This window comes from Peromyscus maniculatus, chromosome 13 (assembly GCF_049852395.1).
Source record: "Peromyscus maniculatus bairdii isolate BWxNUB_F1_BW_parent chromosome 13, HU_Pman_BW_mat_3.1, whole genome shotgun sequence".
NCBI classification, from domain to species: Eukaryota; Metazoa; Chordata; class Mammalia; order Rodentia; family Cricetidae; genus Peromyscus; species Peromyscus maniculatus.
In genome coordinates, this window is record NC_134864.1 from 33,702,000 (window position 1) to 33,727,904 (window position 25,905).

Consider the following 25,905-nt stretch of genomic DNA (forward strand, 5'->3'; position numbering starts at 1 on the left):
TGTTGTCTCCCTAAGGCAATTCCCTAATGCTGCTGTGAGCTTTATCCAAACCCCTTTCCTCAGAGGCTGATTCAAAAAGCTAGAGATCTGAATGATTTTAATCTATCCATTCAGTCCTTTGCTCTGCTGGCCATGCAACTGAGAGAAGTAGAACTTGACACTCTTTTCTTCTGTCACATGAAACTCTCACACTATTAATTATCCCACACCTTTTATTATTAATACACAAGCTGCTTACTGTTTTTTTTAATCTCCGTTCTAGATTTCATTTATTTCTAATTTTTGTTGTTTGGGTCTTTTAAGATTTGTTTTTATTATTTTTCATTACAGGTGTGGGCTTGTGTCTGTGTGCGGGTATGTTCTTGTGAGTGTAGGTGCCTGCAGAGGTCAGAGACATCAGATCTCCATGAAGCTGTCTTTGCAGGCACTTGTGACCCACCTGAAGTGGGTGCTGGGAACTGTACTTGAGTCCAATGCATGAGCACTACCGACTCTTACTTGCTGAGCTGAGCCATCTCTTAAGTCCCTATTTTTAATTAATTTAATTTCTTCAAATATTTTAAGGCATAGTATATATGATGTTTGTGTATATATGTGTGTCTATGATTGTGGGTCCACTCATAACATGGCCTATGTATAGAGATCAGAGGGCAAACTCAGGTGTTGACCTGGACCTTCCATCTTGTTTGAGACAGCGTCTGGTCTATGACCATAATACTCTGAGTGTTCCAATCCTGTCGAATCTCACAAGCTGAGCAGGATGAAGCTTGTTGGAAGGGAGACATAGTCTCTTCCCCACACACTCCAGGTTACCTGGCTCAAGAAGTCTAAGGGAGTCTCCTTTCTCCTCCTATCTCTTCACAGGAATCCTGGGATCACAGATATGCACACTACACATCTGGCTACATGTGGGTTCTGAGGGTTCACACTTGTAGACTCCTCAAGCTTATAGAAGCATTTGTATTCGCTGAGCCTGATGGTTTTTTGCTCAAAGACTCTATTTCCCAGCTTGCCTTGCAAAGTATGGAAGCTATTTCTGTTCCAATAAGGGGCAGCATCCCACTTCTCTCAGTAGGTAAAAGCATTTCAGGCTGTCTGCTCTTATCTGCAGATACACATAAATTGGTGATGGATATGTAGATCACTGGTTTCAGTCTTACAGAAATTCAAATGTCTTTTAGGTGTGAATAATATAGAAAACTTGTTTCATGTTATTCTATTCTACAGAGAAGACTGGTACTGGAGTTGGGATTTGGCCTGCCTGCCCCAGACTCAAGCAGTTGTTTTTGTTTTGTTTTTTTGTTGTTGTTGTTTTTAAGTTTCCTTTAAAATCTCTATCCTGGGTCAGGCCAATCACCTAACTCTGTGACAGTGAAAACACAGAAACACAAAACAGCCCAGGAAAAGACATTTTGCACTCGAGAACAACTGAGAAATAAAGTATGACCCACAGAGGTTACAAATGGCGAGGTCTTTAACTCTCTGAATTCTATCCCTGCCCACCCATTTTCTTGGTTTGGTTCATGATCTCTAAAGCTTTTGTTGAAACTTTAACTTTTGGGCTGGGAGAGATGGCTCAGAGGTTAAGAGCACTGCCTGTTCTTCCAGAGGTCCTGAGTTCAATTCCCAGCAACCACATGGTGGCTCACAACCATCTGTAATGAGATCTGGTGCCCTCTTCTGGCCAGCATGCATACATGCAGACAGAACACTCTATACATAAATCTTTAAAAAAAAAAAAAAGGATTTATAAGTTCACTGAAAGTGATTTAAACCAAATGTATAGGTAATCTGCTATAACATACCATGTATGTAACATGAATTAAACTCTTGTTCTGGAAGAGGACATGTGCCTGATGTGCTAGCTGACCTTGGAGCACCATGTGGTATGCTGTCGTCTCGGCTGATTAAGTAGCAGTCACGAGACTTTCTACCGTCTCAGCTGGTGACATCAGGATAGAAGCATGCCATGTAACTTTACTGCCATCTTGATTATGGTGACCGTATGCTATCCTTCTACTGATCAATGTGTTCCCTTTTTTTCAGACTAAGGAGGCAGCATTAAGCCTCCAAGATATTTTGGATTAGCATGGATTTTTGTATGATGATATTTGTCCTTCGAATGAAAAATAACAGATGAGAACAAAATCATGAGCAAGCTCTATGTAACATATGTTCGATGATTAACGTTTGTCATCTCCTAAGGTTCCCCTTGCTATTTTCGTTAATCTTTTGCTATTTGGAAAAACTGAGTCACATAAAAACTGTGGTATTTCATAAAAGTACATTGTAAAAGGATCTGGATAATGAGGTTCCCAGTCTCTCTATAGACTGCATTTATGGTTTAAAGTTTACTTTAACACTAAGGGATCTTTAATTCAAGAATTATAGATTTTTAAGACTCAAACTACATAAGGATAAAATTGTAAAATTCTAGTCTTATAAGAGGTACCAGCTTGTTTTAAACTGTTAAGGGTAAAGGTAACAGTTTTAAACTGTTAAAATATACAAGTTTGTCGTCTGTCATGCTCAGTATAAATGTAATCATTTACAGAGACAAGCTTGGTGGGAGAGACCAATTTTCATTTCCATCATATAGTAAGTATTCTGCATACATCAAAACTGGGTGTAAAGCAAGTAATTCAAAGCAAGTGCAAAGTAACCTTAAGGTTTCTTTAATCTAAGATATTAGTTAAAATCAGGTATATAAAAAATTGGCTGTGAAATATTGAATGCTTGCGGAAAGTGAGTTAAATTTATGATACACTTGCATGGCACGACATCCCCCTCCCCCCAACTCCGCCCAGGCTCAAGTAGTTCTCTTGGATGGAGAAAAGCTTCCAGGTGCCTGTTCCTCATGCAGGAATGTGATGTACACAAACAGGAAATAAAGACCCCTTAACCCATTACAAAACTCTGCTACATGGTCAATGCACATAATGCATGTTAATCTTGATGTTAAAGTTTTCATATAACTTTGTCTCTTGATGTTCCCCCACAAAGCTGTACAATTATTACCTCCTGACTTATGTTCTGGATATTTGCCAACTGTTAAGCTTTATCATGGCCCCTTGGATGGACCCTCTCTGAGACACTGCTGCTCCCCTCCTCACCCTTCTGTCAGCCTTGAAGCAGCTACCAAGAGATCTATACCTCCAAAGCCCTAAAAGCAGTTTGGGTGACCACTAAAAGGGGACTAAGGGGCCATGGGCCACCCAAGTTATCCATCTTCTTGCCACTCTAGACATTGTTTGTGGGATTCAGAGCTAAAACAGCTGGACTGGAGCCTTCTTTGCATCAATTAACATCTCTGCATCACCAGCTCAGATCAGTCTAACATCCTTCAGGATGAACTTGACTGTGGCAGTACTCCAAGATGATAAAGGACTAGATCTGACTCCTGGGGTGAGATTTTTTCTCTCCTCAATGAAGATGTTGCTCCTAGGCCAACACATCCTAACTCATGTGAAATATGGCCTTGAGACAATGATCATAAAAAAAAATCAACGCAAGCCTTCTCCTCTGCTTGGGCTTTTGATTCCCTCCTATTATGGCTCCTCGCTGTGATCACTCTTTCCTCATTATTATTCTAACACTTAAGTTTCTACTCTGTCTTTTAAATGTCTAACATGCTGAACTTCACCCTACACCCAAGCAAAATGTTCCACTCAAGTTCTCACAATAGCTTTCATCCTACAGCAACTCCATTTGTTCTTGAAGCATAGGTAAAGACCTCATAGATTTCGTAGAGAAACTGGCTAAAAGGGACCTTCATCCCTTTCACCCCAGGCCAGATGCAATTCTTACATCAGTCCTCTATTTTCTCCTGTCCCTTTCCTTAATCTTGTTGCATGATGTTTGTAGCACAATATTTATTGCACAATATAATTTGAACTACAATTAACAAACAAAAATAGAGGAACACATTTGGGAGACAGGGGCTTTTCTACATTTTGTTGTTGTTTTGTTGCTAGTGTGTGTGTGTGTGTGTGTGTGAGAGAGAGAGAGAGAGAGAGAGAGAGAGAGAGAGAGAGAGAGAGAGAGAGAGAGAGAGAGAGAGAGAGAGAGAGAGAGAGAGAGAGAGCATGCTACAATAAACTTGTGACTGCTAAATGATTTCTAGTTCAAGCAGAGTCATGTTAGCTTTGAAGGTCCTCTCTCGCCCTCTAGTGGTTATTAGCTGCATAGGAAATTTGCAAAAGGCATTTTCTCCAGAACTCTTGTGGAACAGACTTTAGGGATCCACGCAGCCTAAAATGTTGCACCTGGACTGAGAAGGGACAAGGTCCAGTCCCCAACCTTCTGTCACATGCTTTGTGAACATGAGATTTTGTTTTACCTGCTGTTACTTAATTGCTTCATCTGATAGAGCGTAGATTTGTAGGACAGTCATGGTTGCCCCCCCCACCCTACCCCCCAAAATAATTCATTTTTACGAAAAGAGCAGGGGAATCTATGGAACTCAAACTAGTTCCCACACCAGGATTTGATTCCCGATACTTGAAAGCTTTTGAGACTGACCATTTTGAGATTTGAAAATAAGTTCCAATTAGACCATAAAATTGAATCCTTATGGGTTACTTGATTGCTTTTTTTTTCTTTTTCTTTCTTTCTTTCTTTTTTTTTTGGTTAGTGGAAGGGTTTAAAAGGATATTCTTGACACATTGGGATATTCAGAGATGAATTATAATGAAAAGAATGTGAGTCTGTTCATTAGTGTTCATATTTCTCTAGATTGCTAACTTTTTTTTTTTAAAGTGAAGCAAGCAGATGAATGATCTTAGGAAGTCCACCCTTTGGGGGTTCTTGTGGGCTAACAGTTCACCCTTTCCTCATGTTAATTGTTTAAGTCTCCTGTAATCATCTTGTCATCGGATCCTTAAGGATTACACGCAAAGGAATGAGCTGTTGAGTTCTAAGGAAGCAGCCCTTGGCAAGCCGCTGCTGAACATCCTGAGCAGGCCAGTTGCTTCATTCACAAGATGGAGAAACAGTGACTACTCCAATGGTCCCTAGGTTTTCGGGAGCTTAGACATTTGTTCTTCATCCCCTCATGAGTTTCCCCCTCTTTCCTCTTCAGCATCTGTAACTCCCCTGATGCCAGTGGCTTGCTCGAGCTGCACTGACCGGTTACAAAGCTTACAGATCTTCACTCCTCTGCAAACCCGATGTCTGCCGCAGTGACCTTGTTCCCTCTCTTGTTAAAAGAGTCCATCAAATGCTACTTCCTCCTTCTGTAAAGCTGCACTTGACCACCTTCAGTGACATCTCCAACAGTGGCAATGAATCTTCCTGTCCTCTCTATACGCTCTTCTTAATTATACTGAGCTGTGAGTGCACACACGTACACACACACACACACACACACACACACACACACACACACACACCTGGTCTCTTTATTAAGCTGAAATTCCTCTAAATATAAGGAATTGGATCAACCGTTTTGCAAGCTACAATACCTATCAGACCATATGGTGGCAGCAGCTGAGCAATGAGGATCTGTTGACTGGGTGTATGAAAGCCATTTGTGAAGTCTAACACACTACCGAGCATTACCGCAACAGTCATGACAGCTACGCACGTTAGTTAGCAAGCCTTAGTCAGTGGCATGCAGGAAGCCAGCCTAAACAGGAGACAGGTGACACAGGAAGTGGATAATTTTGCATAAAAATGAAGGCGTTTTAGAGCACAAGAGTTTAGAATGAGAACAAAATTTAAAATGGTCTTAAATTCCTTTACTCTCCGCTGCACGTTCGAAGAGATCCCAGCTGCTGGTTTCCTGTCTGTGCCACACAAGACTGCCAGAGCACTACTGGGCTCCGAGGGTCTCAGCAGCATCCTCCGGGGTCTTGCAGCCACCCGCCTGACCTGCCTGAGTGCAGCTGAGGGGAAGAAGGAGAAGTAAAGGTGAGGCAGAATACGGCTCCCGCTACTCCACCTTCTGGACCTCACTCCGCAACCCCATTTCTGAGAGGGGAACTGAAACCTGTCACTCATGCTGGAACCTGGGCAGTTCATACTTGCTGGAGGAGGGGGTGGGTGAAGGGTGGGGAGAGTGGGGGGTGGGTGGGATGGGGAGTGGGGGTGAGGGAGGCGGTACGCAAATAAAGTGCTGCCCCCTTCTGGGTGTTAGTGAGCATGGCCTCTTTGTAAGTCACTCAGGGCACAAACCGAACCCGATTGCAATCAGGTCAGTGTAGTATCACCGCCAACAACTAACTGTCTGTCCCTGTGAAATTTCACTGTTTTTGAATTCTTTTTCTTTAAGTTTGGCTGCAGAGGTATTCTTAAAAATTCTACAAGCGTGTAACTAGTGCAGAGTCACCCAAGAAGCAAGTGCCCCTGTGCCATGGCACCAGTCCATTAAGGCGGAGTCATTAAAGGGGGATGGGGATGGGAGTGAGGGAGAGAGCAGGAAAGAGAAACAGTGCAGCTTCAATAAACCTATTCTTTTTTTTTTTTAAGATAATACCTTGTACTGAATTATTTGTGGGGAAGTCCCACTCCACTCTGTTCTCTGGGACCGTACAGGTTTTCATACACTTTCATTTACTCTCTATCAGAGTTAATGCTCTGCCTGCAACACATCCTTGCAACACTTAAGTACAGCATGGTCTTCCTCTAATGTCATCAGTGATCTGCTAGCTCCTTTTGTTGACAAAGCTGATTAAAACTAAACTTTGTGTTCAAGAAAGAGTTTGATGGGGATTTTTTTCCTCTCTGACCTGCAATATTGTGTTACCTCTCTCAGTGGGCATTGCATTTCTCTTATCTCTCTGACTTTTCTTGGTCACCCTCAGAAAGTAAATGAACTCCTCCATTTAATAGCTGATGGAGGATATTTGAGAATTATGAGAACCACTGTTGGGAGTTCCCGTGCTTCTACCAATCATTATCACAGCATGTCGAAGGTTTATCTGTTATACTTTCATCATGAATCGCTCCTTTACTGCATACCAAGACAACCAGAACTTTCTAATGTGAAAATACATATTCCCACTGTAAAGGAACCTGCAATCTAATGCAAATACTTATGGCTACTGCATCTCTGAAGTTCAAAAAATGGCATTATGGAAAGATGAAATTGCTAGTATAGTAGAGAAATGGGATCTCTCTCTCTCTCCTCACCCACAAAATATCTGACATATGTCTGTACATTTAGAAATTCAGCAAAAATTTCCCATGCTCCTTGTTTGGGTGAACATAGAACAGAGGTCGCATGTATTACGAGTAATAGGGCTCTTTTTCGAGAAAGGAACTGACACAATTACCCTTTGGTAAAAGAGGAACTATTCCAAGACTGTAAGAGATGGCCAGGCCTTGAGATGGAAAGCATTAAAAAGGAAGGGTATATTTTATCAGAGACAACAGAAGTGGGTCCTGTAAGGGAAAGGTGGTGTATGTGGGGGCGGGGGGGCGCTTCTCTTTGAAAGTTGGAGAGGAGCTTCATTAACAGGGATCACTGAAGTAAGAGGAAGAGCAACAGCCATCACAGGCATGATGATAGATACCGGTTTGTTCAAGAACAGAAGAGGGACCCTTCAGAGACATCCTCTCAAACAAAAGAAAACATCTGACACATAGCCTTTGGAGGAGGCATCACATGACTTAGTTCAACATAACGTATCAGACAGAAAGCATGGAGGAGCCATCAATTAAAAACAGTATGGCTCTGGTCCTGGGCTCACTGCATGAGATAGCTGTTTGAAACCTGGGACTTATACAGGGACGCTTGGCTCAGTCTGGGAGGAGGGGACTGGACCTGCCTGGACTGACTCTATCAGGTGGATCTCAGTCCTTGGGGGTGGCCTTGATCTGGAAGTGGTGGGAGTCGGGGGTGGGCTGGGGGGAAGGGGAGGGGGGCAGGAAGGGGAGAACAAGGGAATCTGTGGCTGTTATGTAGAAATGAATAGTATTGTAAAATAAAAGAAAAAAATGGGGAAAAAAGAACAAAAAAAACAGTATGGCTTCTTTACTCCACGTCACAGAGAAAGTGAAGGAGGGAGGGAGAGAGGGAAGGAGATACAGAGACATACAGACAGATAGACAGATAGACAGACAGAGAGGTGAGAGTGGCCTGCTTTCTTCAGGCTTCAGGATCTGGTCTCTTAGCGTGACAATGCTCTTCAAAGGACAGGTCCATGATCTAAAGTAATATCCTCAGCCAATGTTCACTACAAGGTCATTTATAATCATGAAGAAAAGAAGGAAAACATGCTTGGGATAGTAGGAACAGCTTCCTAGAGAGAAGATTGCATTTGACTCTGACCAGAGGTAGAATTGTTACTCATGTCAGCACTAGGAGGAGGTTCCCAGAAGTGAGGACTGTGCAGGCTTTGTAAACACCCTGGAACACTAAAAAGCAAAAAAAAAGATTGACTGATAGAAATTGTGCAGTGAGCCCAAGGAGCAGTGGAAGGATATGAATAAGGCATAGATAATTTAGCTGAACAAGACCAGGACCAACTCACCAACTGGGGTCTTCAAATCCTTCAAGGAGTATATCTTCTGCACTGTAGGCAATGGGCAACTCTACAGAATGTCACACGGGGAGGTATGCATATCACATGTAATCACTCTTTTGTAGGTGTGAAAAATAGACCTAGGATAGAAACTAGAGTGGAAGAAATGGACTAGAGACACAGCTATCTTCCAACATACATCTGGATTCAAGAGAGAGAAATTCAAAACACAAAACTGGTGCTGTGGTTCATCCCTCTTCTGATCTCCTGCCCAATGATTGTCTTGTTCTCTTGATGCATGCCTGTGCTAAGAAGTAAGAGACCATTCTCTGCATTTCTGCGCTTAGACAAAATGATCAAAGGAGCCACATGATGAACAAATGAATGACAGAAAAAGAACATTGCTACTTTCCAACATTCCAGTCTAAGATGTGCTTTCAAATCCATTATCTTATTTTGTAAGAATTCAGAAATCAAAACACTTGGGGATTTCACAGGCATGGTAACACCAAGGTAGTGTGTGACTGTCTGGACTCTCCAACAGCCCCCTGTTTCTTTATTTAGGCTTCTCTTGGTAAATGGCACAGATTGGGAATCTACCCAGAGTGCACTTGGAAGATAAGCAACTTTGGTTCCCTGGGCTTCTCTGGAAAGCTTCTTTCCCTTTCATATGCAAAGTTGATGGTGTCAGGTAGGATTACTCTTGACACTCTTTGGTCCTTCAAATGACTTCCTCATTTTCTAGGAACAGAGCCATTAAATGCAGCATTTCAAATACCGAATACCATCCCTGTCAAAATAGCTGACAACCAGGGATTATTAACCAGCTCTAATGCAGTCTTTGCTTCACAAAAACAAATGCTTTGAACTGACAGTATGGTTATTTTTCCCCTTTAAAGTGTCTGTTTATGGGATTGCTGTAGAAATCGAGAAGTCAGGTAACCCTTAGTGAATCCATTAATGTCTGTTGTGTGCTGTTGGCTAAAACTACACCCACACTCCTGCAGCTGATACTTTCAGGTCCAGCTAGGAGAGGGGAATGCTCATTGTTTTCAGAATGTGCAATGTGTTAGGTGTGCTCAAGGCCTAATGTTCAGAGGCATGCACACTCACATACATAGGCATGTATACTTATGCACACCCATACCAGCACATGCACATTTATGCACACTCTTAGACCATGCACACACTCTGAATGCTCACATCAACTTGGATGAGCACTTAGGCATCCTTTCAACACGGTCAGCAGTTTCTCTTAACACTAGTCTACACTCCACAAGAGAATGTAGAGAACAATATGTGACACCTGGCTCTCTTTCGCTGTCAAGTAACTCATGTGTCAGCAGACTTGGAGATCACTGGAGATGGATGTCATCCTTATAATCAGCAGCTTGTAAAACTAAGGTCTAAAACTATAAGACTCTGATTATTGCTCAACAGAATGGGATTTGAATCATATCTCTGACCCTGGAAAGGAGGCGTGGCATTTAAACCACTAAAAAGTTTACTAGCAGGTAACTATCAAAAATCTTACCTGATTGCTCTCTAGCCAATGGATTTCGGATTTCAAGTACACCATGATCCCCCTTCATAAGAATCAGTTTAAGAGGGTCTACCAGCTACTTGGACAATAAAATACCCCCAAAGAAAAGCTGCATGTTCTAGAGACTTTAGGGGCTGTATAAAGCTAGCTGTAGTGGTTTGAATGCAATAGCACCCAGAGTCTCAGGCATTTGAATGTTCAGCCCCCAGTTGGTGGCATTGTTTGGGGAGGCTTAGTAGGCATGGCCCTGCTGACATAAGTATGACACTCGGAACAGACTTTGAGAAGCCAAAATCACATCATTCCTAGTTCATTCTCTCTTCTTCTTGCTTGTAGTTCAATATGTGAGCATCTAACTGGCTACTGGTTGCCATGCTTCCTTACCAAAATGGATTCTTATCCCTCTAGAACCATAAGCCCAAATAAGCCCTTCTTTCTATAAGTTGCCTTGATTATGGCATTTCATCACTACAATAGAAGAGTAACTAATACACCAGCCTAAAATATAAACAGAAGCCATGGTCACTTTGGCCATCATATACATCATACACTTTTATCCCTTCCTTCTACAACAAATTCTATCCTTTACACTCTGTCCTTTGTGTCTCTTCTGAATTCTTCCAGTGGAGAACACAAGAGTGGGAAACCAAGGGTAACTGAGAGTCATTTCCCAAAGACAGAGTCACATTGACAACCTCATTTCACTCTTGGGGATTCTAAGCCATAGGCAGGACCCTACTTGGTTGAGGTCTTGGTGAAATTCAATCTCTCCTAAGCAGTCTTCACATAATAGTGATGAACACTAATGGCAAGACTAAGAACATCTGCATTTGTAATAAACAGGTGAGCAAACGAGAACGTGAAGAACACCCGAGAAAGGGAGTAGAAAGAAGGCAGCTGTGGGTAGGGCCTGGCTTTAATGGAATGGCCTGGGCTTACACCTTGGCAGCATGTAACTAGTCTCAGAAGTTGAACTGACAGCAATGCTCTAGCTTCAGCTTTCCCACTAATAGAAACACTATGTCTGCTTAGTGGGCACAAGAGTACAAAGTACTGATATTTTAGCATATGGACATGCTATACAGAAGTCTGAGAACGGTGGCAGTTGCAGGAAGAACATAAATGTTGTTTGAGATACCTCCTTCAGTCAGAGTGGCGCTTCAACCTGAGGGGTAATACTCATATGCAGCACAAAATAGAGGGAGACAACTAAAGATCTCTAGTGTCTCTACAGAGAGGCATGCACTGTGTGACTGTATTTATTATTCAAATAAATTAGTGGTTCTCAACCTGTGGGTCACAGCCCCTTTGGTATGGAGTCACTTACCAAATATTTACATTACAATTCATAACAGTAGCAAAATTCCAGTTATGAAGTAGCAATGAAGTAATTTTACAGTTGGAGTCATCACAACATGAGGAACTGAATGAAAGGGTCACAGAATTAGGAAAACTGAAAGCCAGTAAAATAAGTGCAGTGGGGCTGAGAGCTGGTATTAATGTACAAACATTTCCTAATACTCCCCTGGCCATCTAAGTTGGAGGTAAACTTACCCACCGGATAGAAAGAACTTCTTTTTAGGAAGGACTCATAGGCTACTCATTTCAAAGACATTGGTGGCAGAAAGAAATTCAAGAAGATATTCTTCCATTTGTTGAATTAAGTTGCCCCCCCCACCCCGCCCCGGATTTGGTTTCCATCTGTGGAAGAAGAGTAACCTTTTTGCTTGAGACTCAGTTTGGATAAAGAATGAATGGAAGATATCATAAATCCCCATGAAATAAGCTTCATCTACTCATAAAGATGCACAGCACTCTGGGGCATTGGATGTGACTCCTTATTTCCCCCCTCCCAAAAGGTGTATTTAAAAACAAGACAGTAAGTCTCTAATATAAACCACCTTTGAAGTGCAGGTTGTAGTATGCCTTTCAGTTGCTAGGGGGAGCCTTGTATCCACTAATTTGTTGACTTGCTCTAAGCCATATGAGCAGGCCTGTTGAATCTGTATTCATTTCAGTTTTTATATGTGTATTCTACAATGTGCATGATAGTTTTTAATAGGAACAAGGTATTTGAAACAGTGGAGGGGTAAATCTTAAGGCCAATTCTGACCTTAGCAAAAATGTGCTCCATGTTTCTGCATCATTTGTCCTAACCACAAGGGACAATAGTACCTAGATAGCTGTAGTATTTCCATTGCATTCGGTTATCATTTAATTCAAATAGGACAATAAATAATATTATATGACAGGAGAACTTAAATTAAACCTATGGTTAATTTTCACATACTTTGCAACCAAACCACATCTAAGTACAGGACAAGACAAAGTCACTCCTGTCTAGTAAATTCTGAGTGTTGAATTTCTCACTGTTCTTTTACTGTGGCTGGTAATACTGGAGCAAAGCAAGCAATCCATCAGCATCCACCTTCTTTGTAATACCACTGGTTACAAGTACTCCCCTTAGAATTTTCCAGCAAGTAGGAAAATTAGATTATTGAGAGAGTTAAATTATATAAGGGAAGAAGAGAAAGAATTAATATTTTTCTAGCAGTTATTATCTACCTAGGCTTTTTCATTTATATATATATATGTATATGTGTGTATATGCATATATGTATACATATACATATATATGAAATCACATTGATTCTCAACAATAACTACTAATCAACTAATACTTCCAATACTTTACAGATAAGAAAACAGGCTCAGAAAAAAATGTGTGACATATTTGAGTGTTTCGGGTCTAGCATAGGCTCTAGGATCCCATAAGCAAACAAAAGGAAACATGCAAAGAAAAACCTCTGGAAAGGCTGTGGTAGCCACCTCATCCTAGCACTCTCGGTTGCCATGTGAGATAGTAAGAGTAACCCATCTGATGTTGCACAATACAGGAATGCTTTGCACATGTCTGCGTGAGTCCTGTACACCAGAAGCAGATATGACAGTGAATGGCACGGGGGTTGTCACTCTGCAAACTTCACCTCAGATCTTCCTGTAATCTCCGTGCCTTTCACACAGTAAAAAAAAAAAATATTCTCCAGTGCTTTATATTTTTTTCCTGGTTACTTCTATTGACAGCTTTGACTTCTGACAAGAAAGGTATAAAGGACACATCCAGACATGGAGGACCACAGGGCCAGCTAGCAGACACTCCAGAGTCCTTTGACCTAACTGCCACCCAAAGAGTTTAAGTCTTCTTAGGTGAGGTTCTAAATCACATTACCCCGTTGCATACCAGGAAGGGATAGATGGCAGACTCTTGGGGACCGGCATGAGTTTGTTGTTTTATTCGTCTCAGTAATGGATTTCCTGAGATATGGGTTATAAGAGAGTGCTGGACTCAAAAAGTGGCCTTTAAATATCTTTTACTTAAAGCAGTCAAATGTAATGACCATGCAATATTTAAATTGTAAATATCCTACAACACAGCCATTTACAAAATATAATCAGAATCCCTGCCATTTGAGTTCCTTGCAGGAATGTTAATTAAATAATATTTAATAAATTAAATAATTCCAACATTTCAAGATCCAGCTGCCATTTAAAGGTAATCTTTCCTTTATTTAACTCTGACATTAATTAAACAGAATAGAGAGCTCTGCAGAAAACTAAAGCCTCACATTTTTCTAAATCAATCAGACAGAACTATTAAGAGCACATATAAGATAATGGGGATTTTCCTACTTGCATTATGCTAATGCAACTTCATCATAATGTGTAATGATCTTTGTGACTCTTTTCCATGTCCCCTATCTGGGCTTTTCTGTATTTAGAAATACATGCTGGGCTAACTTCAAGGTATACTAACATGAATGACAGATACTATAGGCCAAATCTCCTTCATGGCCCAGAGGAATTCCTACTGTGTGGACGCTTGGGGTCCAGTAGGAGGTCAGCTTTGGCTGCTGAAATACCTACTCTCTTTTGGTCATTCTTCTGGTTCCATAAGCACACAATCAGACAAATAACCATACACCACACATAACCAGACAATTGGGCTACAGAGAGTTTCCTGTGTTAAAAGAGACTAATCTGCGTATCACAGTCTTGAATTGTTTTTCAATGTTTAAAAGACAGTAGAGAAGTGGTCCTTTCTGTCACTGTGACTCAGAGGCAAGTGTCCCCTTCCCACATATCCTACAACCCTTAGAGTAGTTAAAATGGATACATTTAATTACAAAGGCCTTTAGTGGTTTAAATTAAGACACAAGAGATCCGAAATGATACTTGAGATGCACCTGAGAGAGACAAGTGTTTGTAGATATTCATATATTCATAAATTAACTGCTGTGCATAGTTTAGTCAGACAAAAATACTAAGAAGCACAAAATGATTTTAAAAGATACTGACATTTAACATATTTGATGGATGAGCAATCTGATGATCAGTGCTGGACAGTTTTCTAGAAGATCTTCTTAGTTTTATAATGTCTTGTTTCGCCAGAGTACCATGAATGCAAATACAAGAGCTAGGCAGCAGAACCACTACTCCAACATGGTGTTGTCCTGCTTAATACCCATAATACCTCACAGCAAAAATAACCAAAGTCACCAGTTAAGGTATTGGTTTCCTATTGGTTGAGTTACAAAACAATATTTATATGTAGTGATTGTCCTTGTCCTAAACTCTCATTCACAGCCATTCACCCAAATGAACATCAGAACGACATATTATACTATAAAGGAATAAATGGTATTTTAGCTTATGCCTTTATTTCTTATCTCTTTTCTCCAAGTGATAATGAAGATCTCATTTGCCATGCAAAGACACTTACATTCCCTTTTCTGAGAACATTTCTAATATGGTTGGTTTAAGATAGAAATGCCATTTATTTGAAAGGTTGTCCTATTACTCTACAGCTGTTGGTAAATATTTAAGTTATTTGGTTGGCTAATTTGTCTCTATGGGCTAAGAATGAAGAAAGACTAGTTGCCACATTCAATCCAAAGGAGTCAATAGTTATATGAATATTTATAAGAACATCAATATTGACATTGTCTTACAATCATGCTTGAAGCTAAATAAAAATCTGAGTAAATTACCACAAATGTTACAGTATAGTAGGATACGAGTTAAAATATATGTACAGATTCATTAACAACATCTGTGCAAATATTATGGACAAAACATTTAAAAAGAAATTTACACAAGAAGTAGATAAATTTATCAAATGTTGATAAATTTTCAAAGACAGTATAAAAGTACACAGAACATGGAAAAGAGAACGAATTTTTTTTTAAAGTAGCCACTATGCCCATACATATAGTGCACATTTACTACATTTATAATTCAGAATGATGGAAATCAGAGACAAAACGATTCAGTAACAAACAGCAAAGAAAGTTTCACCAATCACAAAAGAAGAAAGACATTCTCTTGGGGATGAAAACACAGATGCTGAACCCTTCCCCTCCCCATACACACAGAGAGAAATCAAAGCAAATGCAAACGTTGTCTACAGCAACACAGGACAGACAGGTGGGAAGCATTTGGTATGGTGCATCACAGGAAGTCAATCACGATTGGCTAACGATGATGGTACCTGGCTCTGGGGTAGGTCACTGGCTTGTCTGAGAGGAGCAACTGAAGGAGGAGGAACTCCTGATGTGGATGCAGACCGGCCTAGCTTGCAGCTTACTTTAGGTTCTGTGAACAAGTGAGAGAGAAAACATTAGCTAGGCAACATTCAAATCGGTGGGGTGGAGCTCTGCCTCCACTCCCATTTTGCTGCACGTGGGCACATACAGAATACTTCTGGTGTTGGCTAATAATTATCCTGGGGATAAACATTTTCATAACTGCTTGTTCTTAAAGGCGCTTTATTCACAGATGAGTTCCTGGGGAATAGAGACAGAACCCCTCCAAGTACAGGTCTTGTTTCCCTGCACAATTTACTAGAATTGGTTTTCATGGAAGAAAAACACCCCATTCAGGAGTAAAACAAGGGACCATGTTTTAGTTCATTTTCAGTTTTAGTTTCTAGGACTCCACGGCCCCAAAATGTTTTATCCACCCTCTCCAAGTAACTCCTTCTCTCCCTCTTTATTTTCCTTTCTTCCTCCCTCCCTTCTTCCTGTTCTTCCTCTTTCCTCAATCCCCTTTTCTCCTTCTCTCCTCCTTTTCCTCCCTCCTTACCTCTTTCCTCCCTCCCTCCCTCCTTCCCTCCTTTCTTATTTCTATAATTATGTTTATCATGCTTTCCATATAACATTTTTTTCAACTTCTCTACATTTTCTTTCTATAGGCTGACTGATAGATTCAGTGTGTATGTGTGTGTGTGTGTGTGTGTGTGTGTGTGTGTGTGTGTGTGTGTGTGTGTGTGTTTGCACGCAGGTGCACTGGCGCACAGGGCCTGGCATGTATGGGAAAGGAAGACAGAGAACACCTTGTAGGAATGTGTTACCAGTTGTCACGTTTGCCAGCAGTTGTCTTTCCCACTGGGAAATCTCACAGGCACTCCATTTATTTTTAATTTTATAATTATCTTCTAAAACATTTGCAATCTTTTGGGTATTCATTTTATACCTATCATGTGAAATGAACTTGGATTAGTTTCCAAAATGCCTAGGATATGCACAGCACCAAACACGTTGCACAGGCTGTGTGGTGAAGACACTGAGTATCCATATTCCAAGAAACTTCATACTCTCTCAAAGGAGGCAGATGTTGTGTCTATACTCATTTGGTGGGAGTTTGGAAATGAGTTAGAAAAGAGAAGCACAACACATTGCCATTTATTGGGTTTATGCCTTCTTGTGGGAGCCTGGGAAAGAGAGAACCTAAAGATGCTGCCCAATAGGTGCCACAGTCTAATGTGAGCAGGAATCTGGAGCTATGGAAGCTTCTCAGAAATGCAAAGTATTTTAGGATGTATTTCTTTCATTCACTATATTGCTTATATAAGTAAATAGTATTAAAAGAAATATGTTATTTCTCAGGATATAGGTTCTGAAGAGTAGAGCTAACAAGGAATAAAAAAATGTGGGATGGGGTTATGGGAATTTGCTCTGCCAATGACCTTGGGGTATCTGGCCTGATAGAGGCATGATTTTTTTCTGGGTATGTGACTGCTTAAAATTGTGGAGGGGGGCGCTCTCTCTCTCTTGAGGTGGTCAGAGACAAGAAGACTGGTTCCATTCACCCCTGCAGCAGAATGGAGGATGATGGTGGCTGTTTACTTTGTTCTGTATCTGTGAGTGTATTTCTCCCAATTTGATATCTTAATAAATCCTTGATACCTTTTAACAGAGTCGTGGATTTGCTTAACAGGGCAGCAATGACTTGTAAAGTTCAGAGAAAAATACTGGTACCTTAGTTTCCTTTGCTGTGATAGAATACTCTGATGAAAGCAATTTAAGAGGGAATAAAATTTCCTTTGGCTCACAGGTCAATGGAGATGGAGGAGAAGCCACTGTCTAAAAGGCTTTGGGCGGCTGATCACATTATATTCACAGTAAAGAAGGAGAGAGTGATCGACGCCTGTACTCAGCTCACTTTCTCCTTTCTGGACAGCCCAGTATCCCATCCCAGGCACTGGTCCTACCCACGGCAAATGGATCTTCCCTCCTCAATTATCCCAATGAAGGGAATCACCCACAAATATGCCCAGAGTTTATCCCCTGGGTGAATCCAGATCTCATTAAGTTGAAAATTGGGAATGGACATCATACCTATATAATGTGTGTTCCTAGTGGACACTGGCTTTTATTACTCCTGGACACACAGATGCCCATCCATGTACTGTACCCATGCATTTGCATACATGTGTGTAGTGACCCTTACCTCTATTTCCCTTCAATGCTTAGTGAAACTATGTTCCTCTTTTCTCTTTCCATCTACAGCCTACACACCCTCTTCTCTCTCCTTCCCGCCCTGATTGCTTCCTCTCTCTCTGTTCTTCTACTCTGCACAGGGCATTGTTTCCCGCCTTCTGATGTTTTCTTCTTGTGTCACATACAGGATCTGAAGCTCTGTCCTCTCCATGTGCTCTTGTTTGGCCTTGGCCTCAGTGCCCTCTGCACACCAGGCCTTTCTCATGCCTCTGGAAGAGACCAGTTTTCTAATGACTTACACCAAAGTCCAGCTCCCCTCCAGCCCTAGTTTCCCAGTGTATACCAGGATTACTGCTTCTATTTTCTTGGAAAAATCGTGGACATTTTCAGCTCCTTGCCCCCCCCCCGCCCTTTCTGTACATACATAGACCTCTTAGAACTTTGGTTTTATTTTGCTGTGTCTCCTGCTTGTCCCATTCATACCTCTGAGATCTCCTCACTGGTTTCCATAATATCTATGCTCACAACTCCCTTGGAATCTATATCAAACTGAATTTCATGGATTGCCATTGGCTTACCTGACCATTTAAATATTTACCGTGTTCCCATATATAATGTCACAAAAATAAAAGTTATTTCAGAAATCCTCTGCAATCTGATATCATTTGGTAATTTCTACTGTATTGTCTGTTCTTCTCTGCTCTGCAGAACACAGAAAAATCTCTCTCTGTTCATGGATACACAGTGGTCTGCCTCTATCCTTTCCCTCAAGTTGCTGCCATGCATGAACTGTCCATCAAATCAGGGCTCACTCTTTGCTGAGACTGTAAACCATCCATTGATTTTGCTTCCTTTCCCATCTTCCAGAATTACTTAGTAGTTATTCAATGCTTATGACTTTGAGCATTTTTAGTTGGAACGGACCATAAAGTAGATGTTCAATTATTATGTATTTTTCTATCACAGAAAATACTCAAACTCACCAACATGAGATTGGCACATCTTCTAAAACCAGTCAAACAACACAGAATATGTTGTAATACCTGGATTCGAGGCCTAGATCCACTCCACATTAAAGCAATGATTCTCATTCAAGGGGCTATGACCTTCTAGGACTTGTGTTAGAAAACTTTAGCTTTGTGTGTGTGATTGGAATTGAAGCTGTTTGAGTGAGTATATTTTATATGATATGAGAACATAAAGTGTCGCTGTCACTTACAATCTAACCTCATTTACCAGGAAGCAGAAATCCTTGGGGAATTACTTAGGGAATTAGTTCTCATCACATGAAATAGCAGGTAAAGCTTCTGTCAGAGTCCAGGTCAATAATGTCTCTACAAGAAACCACTGTGTCACTATAGCCCATTACTGGGTTAGCATATCTGATGAGAAAGTTCAATATTCTTTTCTTATGATAAGATCTTGCATGCTATTTGTTTACATTAAGGTTCCTTTCAAGTTTATGTTGATGATATTTTCTAATAAAAAGTAACTGTCTGGCATACTCCAAGGCCTTTTATACTGTCTAATATAACTAAAGATTAATTTCCACTATTGAGGTTTTCAGTCCAACCCTGACTTAATTAGCAACTCCTAAATATAGTCATGGATCTCTCTAATATGCAAAGTAAATATCACTACCGTCCAAACAAATGCCAGATATCATTATGTATGGGAAAGCCTGGCTTTACCCCTGGAAGTCATTCCAGATTATGCTAGGGTTATTTAGCCCATTTATGCATGTAAACCATTGCAAGTAGCAATTTAAACTACTTGCAAGACATCCTATGGGTCAACTCTGGAGTCAGGTCACCCATCAGGCAAATGTTTGATACTAGTTTACATTATGTGGGTTAGATTCTACCTGCTGATTTAGACTGAGACTATTCCCATAAATCATTATGTATGCATGCATATAGGTAGATACACACATATACTCTCACACACATGTGTGTGAATTAACACTCATACTTTTTAATGGTGTGAGTTGCATCCCTCATTTTGGCTCAAATTATGGCCTATAACTGAGGTGCACTTGGAGTTTATTGTGGTGTTTATGAGACTATAGATGCCACAAATGCTTCTATGGACACTGAGATGTCAAGGAAAAAAGAATTATACAAAACCACCCTGAAAAAAACAGAAAAAAATTTAGTTGTAATTGACCCTCTTAGAGAGTATTTAGGTTTATACCATCAAAATTAAATTGTCCAGATCTCTGATCTTCAAAACCAAAATATTCTCTCAGACTTAAACAATAGATACCTAAGCTTTCTTTCCAATTTGAGTATAACATTTAGGTTTGGGGAGGGGCTGTAAAAAACAATGAGCCCATGCCTGGGAAGAAATGTAAGGTAGAACTGTCCTGCTTCAAGAATATTCATCCCATTAAGGGGTTAATGTGAGCTCGAGGACAGCTATTCCTTTTATAACCAAGGAAAAAGAGCCTTTCCTTTGAAAACTCTACAAATAATGGTCCACAAGAGAGGTAGATGTTGCTTGTGAAACTTAAAGATTGAGTGTGATGAGGAAAAGAACAAGAGTAATAGAGGAGATCCAGAAACAGACAGGCAAGCTAGGGACTTTAAGAGAGGAAGAAAAGGAAGGAGGGCAGAGAGAGAAAAGGCAGGAAGTTACAGGTCATAATCACAAGGTGTTTCCAGGTCAGTAGTAACCCATGTTTCCCCATTCAGTTAAGTACTCAGTGAATTAAATAACTTGTTAGTTCTTATAAGTTTTTTTTTTGTTTCAAAAAACAAACACAAATCAGCAACCATTTCTCATCTTCTTCTTAGAAGGGGAAGTGGATTTCTGTCCCTGAGCATTGATATAGGAGACACTCTAAGAGGAGGCAGCTGTTTCTCTGTGGATTGGCGGTCCCTGCTGTCAGAAAGACAAATGACTACCTTCATGACCTTAAGAGATAAGTACATTTTCTCCAAAATGAGTGAATGAGTGAATAAATAAGAGATCTCACTTTCATCTAGCATCACAGAAGAAAAGTCAGTCAAATGTGGTAACCCACCCGTCTTTTCTCCATTCTTCATGTTCCTTTCTGCAGAGCATGTACTAACAGAGACATGATCTGGTTTCCAAGTCACTTCTCATGCTCAAAGCTGCCAATCAATGGCTCAGAACTGCACAGAAGTTAGAGAGCTCCCCCAGTACACCAAACTTTGTTTACTACAGACTTTTATTTCTGATGAAGATATTTTTTGAAAATAATTATATAAGTCATTTGAGATAGATAGGCATGTTAATAGTAATGAGAACTTACGACATGCTCCAAAGACATTTAAAACTTTTGTTACCTAGCATAGCAAAAGTATGAAGATTACATCAAGCTATGAACTAAATCTAATTTTCACACACACACATGCATGCACACACACTTATTAATGAATTTTAATAGTTTGTTTTTAATTATTGAGTTTTAATTAATCCTATTAACATGTACTTGGCTACTAGGCTGGTCCTGAACTCATGAACCTCTTACTTCACCATCTTCAATTTGAGATTTTAAAATGTATACAACCAACCTAGCACCATACTCAAAAACTCTTAAAGAACTGGACAATCTAGTCTAGAAAACCTTTTCAAGCATAAAGGCATCTTTTTGTTGGTAAATTTAGCAACGTCACCCCATGTCACACTGTACTTGATGTTTATATTTTTGTTACGTATTATATTTTTGTTGTTAAAAGTTATTAATATTAATAACTTTGTTATTAATAACATAGCAGGATCGTGTGTGTGTGTGTGTGTGTGTGTGTGTGTGTGTGTGTATCCATTCACGTTCATTTGAGAATACAGGAGTGTGTAAGTATATGTGCACATATGTGCACACATGTGGAGGCCAAGGGACAACCTCACTTTTTCCTCAGGTGCCTTTCACTTGATTTTTTTTATTTTTTTTTGAGATACAGTCCCCAACTGGCCTGGAGCTCACTCATTAGGCCAGGCTGGGGAACAGGCAACCTTAGAGGTTATCCTCTCCCTACCCCCAAGTTCTGGGATTACAGGTGAACACCACTACACCAGCTTTTATTTTACATGGGTTTGGGGGGGGTCGTCAAACTCAGGTCCTGATGTTTACATGACAGCCATTTTCGTTACTGAGCTACCTTCCAAGTCCGAATTTTAGTTTGTTAGATACAAAACTTAGATAGTTTTGTAGATCTCTGAGCAGGTGATAGGCCTGAGTGTTATGGCTATGGCACTGAAGGGAAAACAAATCTGAAAGTGTTGTCATCTATTTTGTGACTATGCAGAAATGGGGGGGGAGTAATCAAGATGTAAAATCCTATCATGGAAGAAGATATTGTCTCTCTCTAGATTTCCAAGGAATTTCCCTCCGAGTGGACAAAAGAGATATGTGCAGCTTTGAATGACTCCCAGTATCCTGAACCAGCTAGCTGCAGAGTCCTGTGAAGGGTCAAATAACTGTCACTCTACTACAGTATGGTAATTGTCAGGAGTCTCAGAGACCGAATAAAAACCTAAATTCCAAAGAACAGTAAAGTGATTTTTGTGATCTGTGAATGGATGTAGAGAATTCTAGGGCTATTGTATGTAAGCAAAAGAGAATCACACACATATCTTGGTGGAAATTGTCACTACATTCCTTTTTCTGTCTGAGAGCTCAAGGTCCCTAGTCTCCCACATTCTTCTTTTGAGAGAATATAAATCATACCATTTCCTGTTTGGTGATGTTCAAGATGCTGTAGGTTCTAACAGGGTGGCATAATGGAATGTATCATGAACATGGTTTCCGATGTCACCCTCTTTCAGGGTAATACGTCATTTCTAAAATAACCCAGGTATTTACATCTCTTCAAATGAATGCAAAAATGTTCTTTCACTTAAAAAGGGATTTATATATCTTAAATTCTTAAGTATTTATGTACAGAACGAGATATGTTATCTATTGAATAAATATTATCTTTAATCTTCTTTAAAAATACTGTATAAGGCAAATCTACCAGTTGAGACGTAAAACTCAAATATATATGATGAACTGAACCAGAACTGAATATGTATTGCCACGTAGGTAGAAATTTCACTTTGTGTTATGAAATTTAAAGTATAGTACATTTATGAAAAGTCACTTCCATTTCATCTCCTTGATTTTAGGAAAAAATACATTTATACTATATAAAAATATAGTATACTCTGCTTCACAATAACAAAATAGAAGAAAGTAGTAGGTTTAAATGTTCCATATCTTTTAACTTGTTGATGTTAAAACTATTTCTTTCTGAAAAATTAAAATTAAAATTGGTCATGGTACTAATGACATTTTCTTTTTATTAGAGTGGATTTTGCAGTGGGTTAATGAGCAAACACTAGCGTGTGAGCAGTTATACATTTCATGCTCTATTAGAGACATATAAAGGGAAATGGCGTGCTATATTTCAACAGCCTAAGGCTCTATGCTGCCACCTTAATGACTATTACAGAAAGCAACAGAGATACACGTGGCTGACTGAAGTCCATTTGCAGAAGTTTTATTCAACCTGATCCTTTTTCATGGTTGTTCTTGTTTACTCTAGAGCAGAAGTTCCAGGGACCCTAATTTCTTTTAGGTATCAGATAATGAGGTCAAAACTCTTTTCTTTTAAATGAAAATATTAAGAACCTTAATTCACTGTGTTGAGAGATGCATTGAAATGCCAACAGTGATGCACAAACCTGCTCTTTCTTAAGCCCATCATAGCAGAGGTACCAAAGTGTGCCTATACTGCTTTGTTCCCTACCTCATAGGCTTGGGAAGAGACAAATATTTCCTTAAGAATGAATGCGAGGATTCTACTGGCTCAAAGAAGAGAGCTGACAGTATCTATTCACAACAGTAAGTTCAGGATTCAGACAAAAAAAAGTACAAATTTTGAATACTTGCATCTATATCACCACGAGCTTGAGAACACCCAACATTTGAAAGTCTTTCTTATGAGATCAGTGTAGGTATTAATGGATGTTTTATATTGATTTTATAATGGAATGCCTCAGCATATGGCAGAATGGCACTTAGGGCAGTCTTGGTGAACTGATATTTTCTAGTCACGTGAGGTTATAAATCACGGTAAGTGAAAGTTGTATTTTGCAGGTCGAGAGAAAATTATGAATTTTAACTGGACAAAAGTATGGTAAGTTTATTGATATGCAAAAATGGTGACTAACTTTTAAGATACTAGTGTTCATTGAGCTTCAGAAGGACACTAAAGAGGAGTATATGCAATTATGTCAAAAGGCCATTTAAATATTCATCCCCCATTAACTACCTATCTATCTATGACTGGATTTCCTTTATCTGCTTAATCCTAGCATGATAATGACTGGTCTCTGATAGTAACTGATTGAGTATTCATGAAACAAATAATTTTAAACCATATTTTAAAGGAGGTGAGTATAAAATGAATTATTTTATAGTTGATATTTATGAAATTGAATTTTCTCCATTTCTTAAAAATTTCCCATGCTTCTTGAAAAAAAGGTGTTAAAATGTACTGATCAACCTTCAAATTAAAGGATGGAGAGATTGGGGAGAGGATGAAAGAGCAAGAGAGCTGGAGCATCCAGAGCAGGGTGAATGGGAGGGAGGGAGGGAAGAAGGGACGTGGAGTTTGTAGTTCCTGTCTTGAACAGTAGATGGCAGTGAAAACATTAAGCTTCCTGAAGTTGTCTCAATGCCTAACATAAATCAGACCGAGCCTTCTGTTAGGGTAATGGCTTCTATATTTTTTCAGAGAGACAGTAAGGGTGTTCTTTGTGAGTGGTGTTGCTGCAGTGGACCTATGTGGTCTTTCCAAAGATAGCTTAGTGGTGCCAGTAGGAACACTATCAAACAGGGTATCCCCAGAGGGCCAGAGAAGAGTCATGAGCCAGGCAGTGAAAGACCCTGGTTGCTGGAGTTATAAGCAAAACTCAGCTAGCACATTGTCATCACAGTTCTCAGGCGGGTCTAATCGTTTACTGAGGCAAGCATAAAAAAGATGGCTTCTCTATCAGCTGAACTGTCTATGGCTGGTGACTTCTCCTCAAGAGACTCAATTAGAGATTAGCTGGAAATTCAAGGTTTCTTTGATAAGAAAGGAATTATTACCAGATTGCATTTTTTTCTGTAGTGTTCATAGTATCTCTATAGTGCACAATATCATGTTCTGTGTATGTTTATAATGGAAATTGAGTTTGGTTGATATTATAAATCTGGTAAGTTGAGACTCTAGCTTTAGACTCTAAATGACTTCATGGGCAGGTACTCTGACAAACAAGTCAATGTCACCCAAATCCTTGATCCTATGACTTTAATAAACACCTTACTTTTCCTGAAAAATTGAAGTAAGACTAGAATTTCCTAAGAAAAATTCTATGAAGCTATTGGGAAAACAAAGACTGCTGTCCCATTTTATTGAATGGGGGCAAAGGGCAACAATGCTGTTTCTGCCATCAAACCCTTGGGAAAGCAATAACAAGCTCCTGGACATCAGACAGTACTTTCTCACCACATCAGACCTTGTGTTTCTCTCGGATGTGTGGGAAGAGTCAGCACCCACCCAAGTACGCATCACTTTCCTGTTTTGAGTTTTCATAAACAAGCAAAACACATTTGTGATCTGGTTGCTCATGCTTCCAAGAATTAACATTATAATATGGTAGTACAATAACAGAATCAGCCACAACACACCTTCTAGTTAGTTACAGAAACAGAAATTGCGCAGGCTGAACAGCAAAGAACACATTTCTCTTTTGGTTTATAAGGCATGCCATTTGGGACAAGCTATTTATCTCCATAATTCTGTTGCCCTTGCTTTAGGAGGATGATAAGTTAGAGGCTCCTGTTGATCACATAAGCCCTGGATTTAAAATCCGTAAATGGCTTCCTGTCATTTTAAGGTAAGACTCAAATCAGAAATGTAGGCTCTGAGCTGCCTCTCTGCTCTCTTTTTAGCCCCTGTACAACACGGGACATCCAATCTTAAAGTCATAGCCCTTCCCAGCCCTTCACTCTTGCTTGAATGTAATTCCTCCTAATTACCCTTGAAGCCTTAGTCTCCGTATCATCAGGATGCCAGACAGCATGCTCCAAAGGAAGTGTTGTGGTTGGTTTCTTACCTCTGCC

At 39.9% G+C, this 25,905-nt stretch overlaps 1 protein-coding gene across 4 annotated transcripts in view; it reads right to left on the bottom strand.

The window, feature by feature from the left end:
• Positions 1 to 25,905, bottom strand: part of Nyap2 (neuronal tyrosine-phosphorylated phosphoinositide-3-kinase adaptor 2) — a 251,140-nt gene that overhangs the window by 20,568 nt on the left and 204,667 nt on the right. For 2 of the 4 annotated variants that reach the window (XM_006972110.4, XM_042260035.2), the window contains exon 7: positions 15,557 to 15,660. In XM_006972110.4, the coding sequence (XP_006972172.2) occupies positions 15,557 to 15,660 (104 nt within the window). Of the gene's footprint in view, positions 1 to 13,818; positions 15,661 to 25,905 lie in introns of those variants that run through there. The other 2 variants (XM_076549957.1, XM_042260037.2) reach the window with 1 other exon arrangement.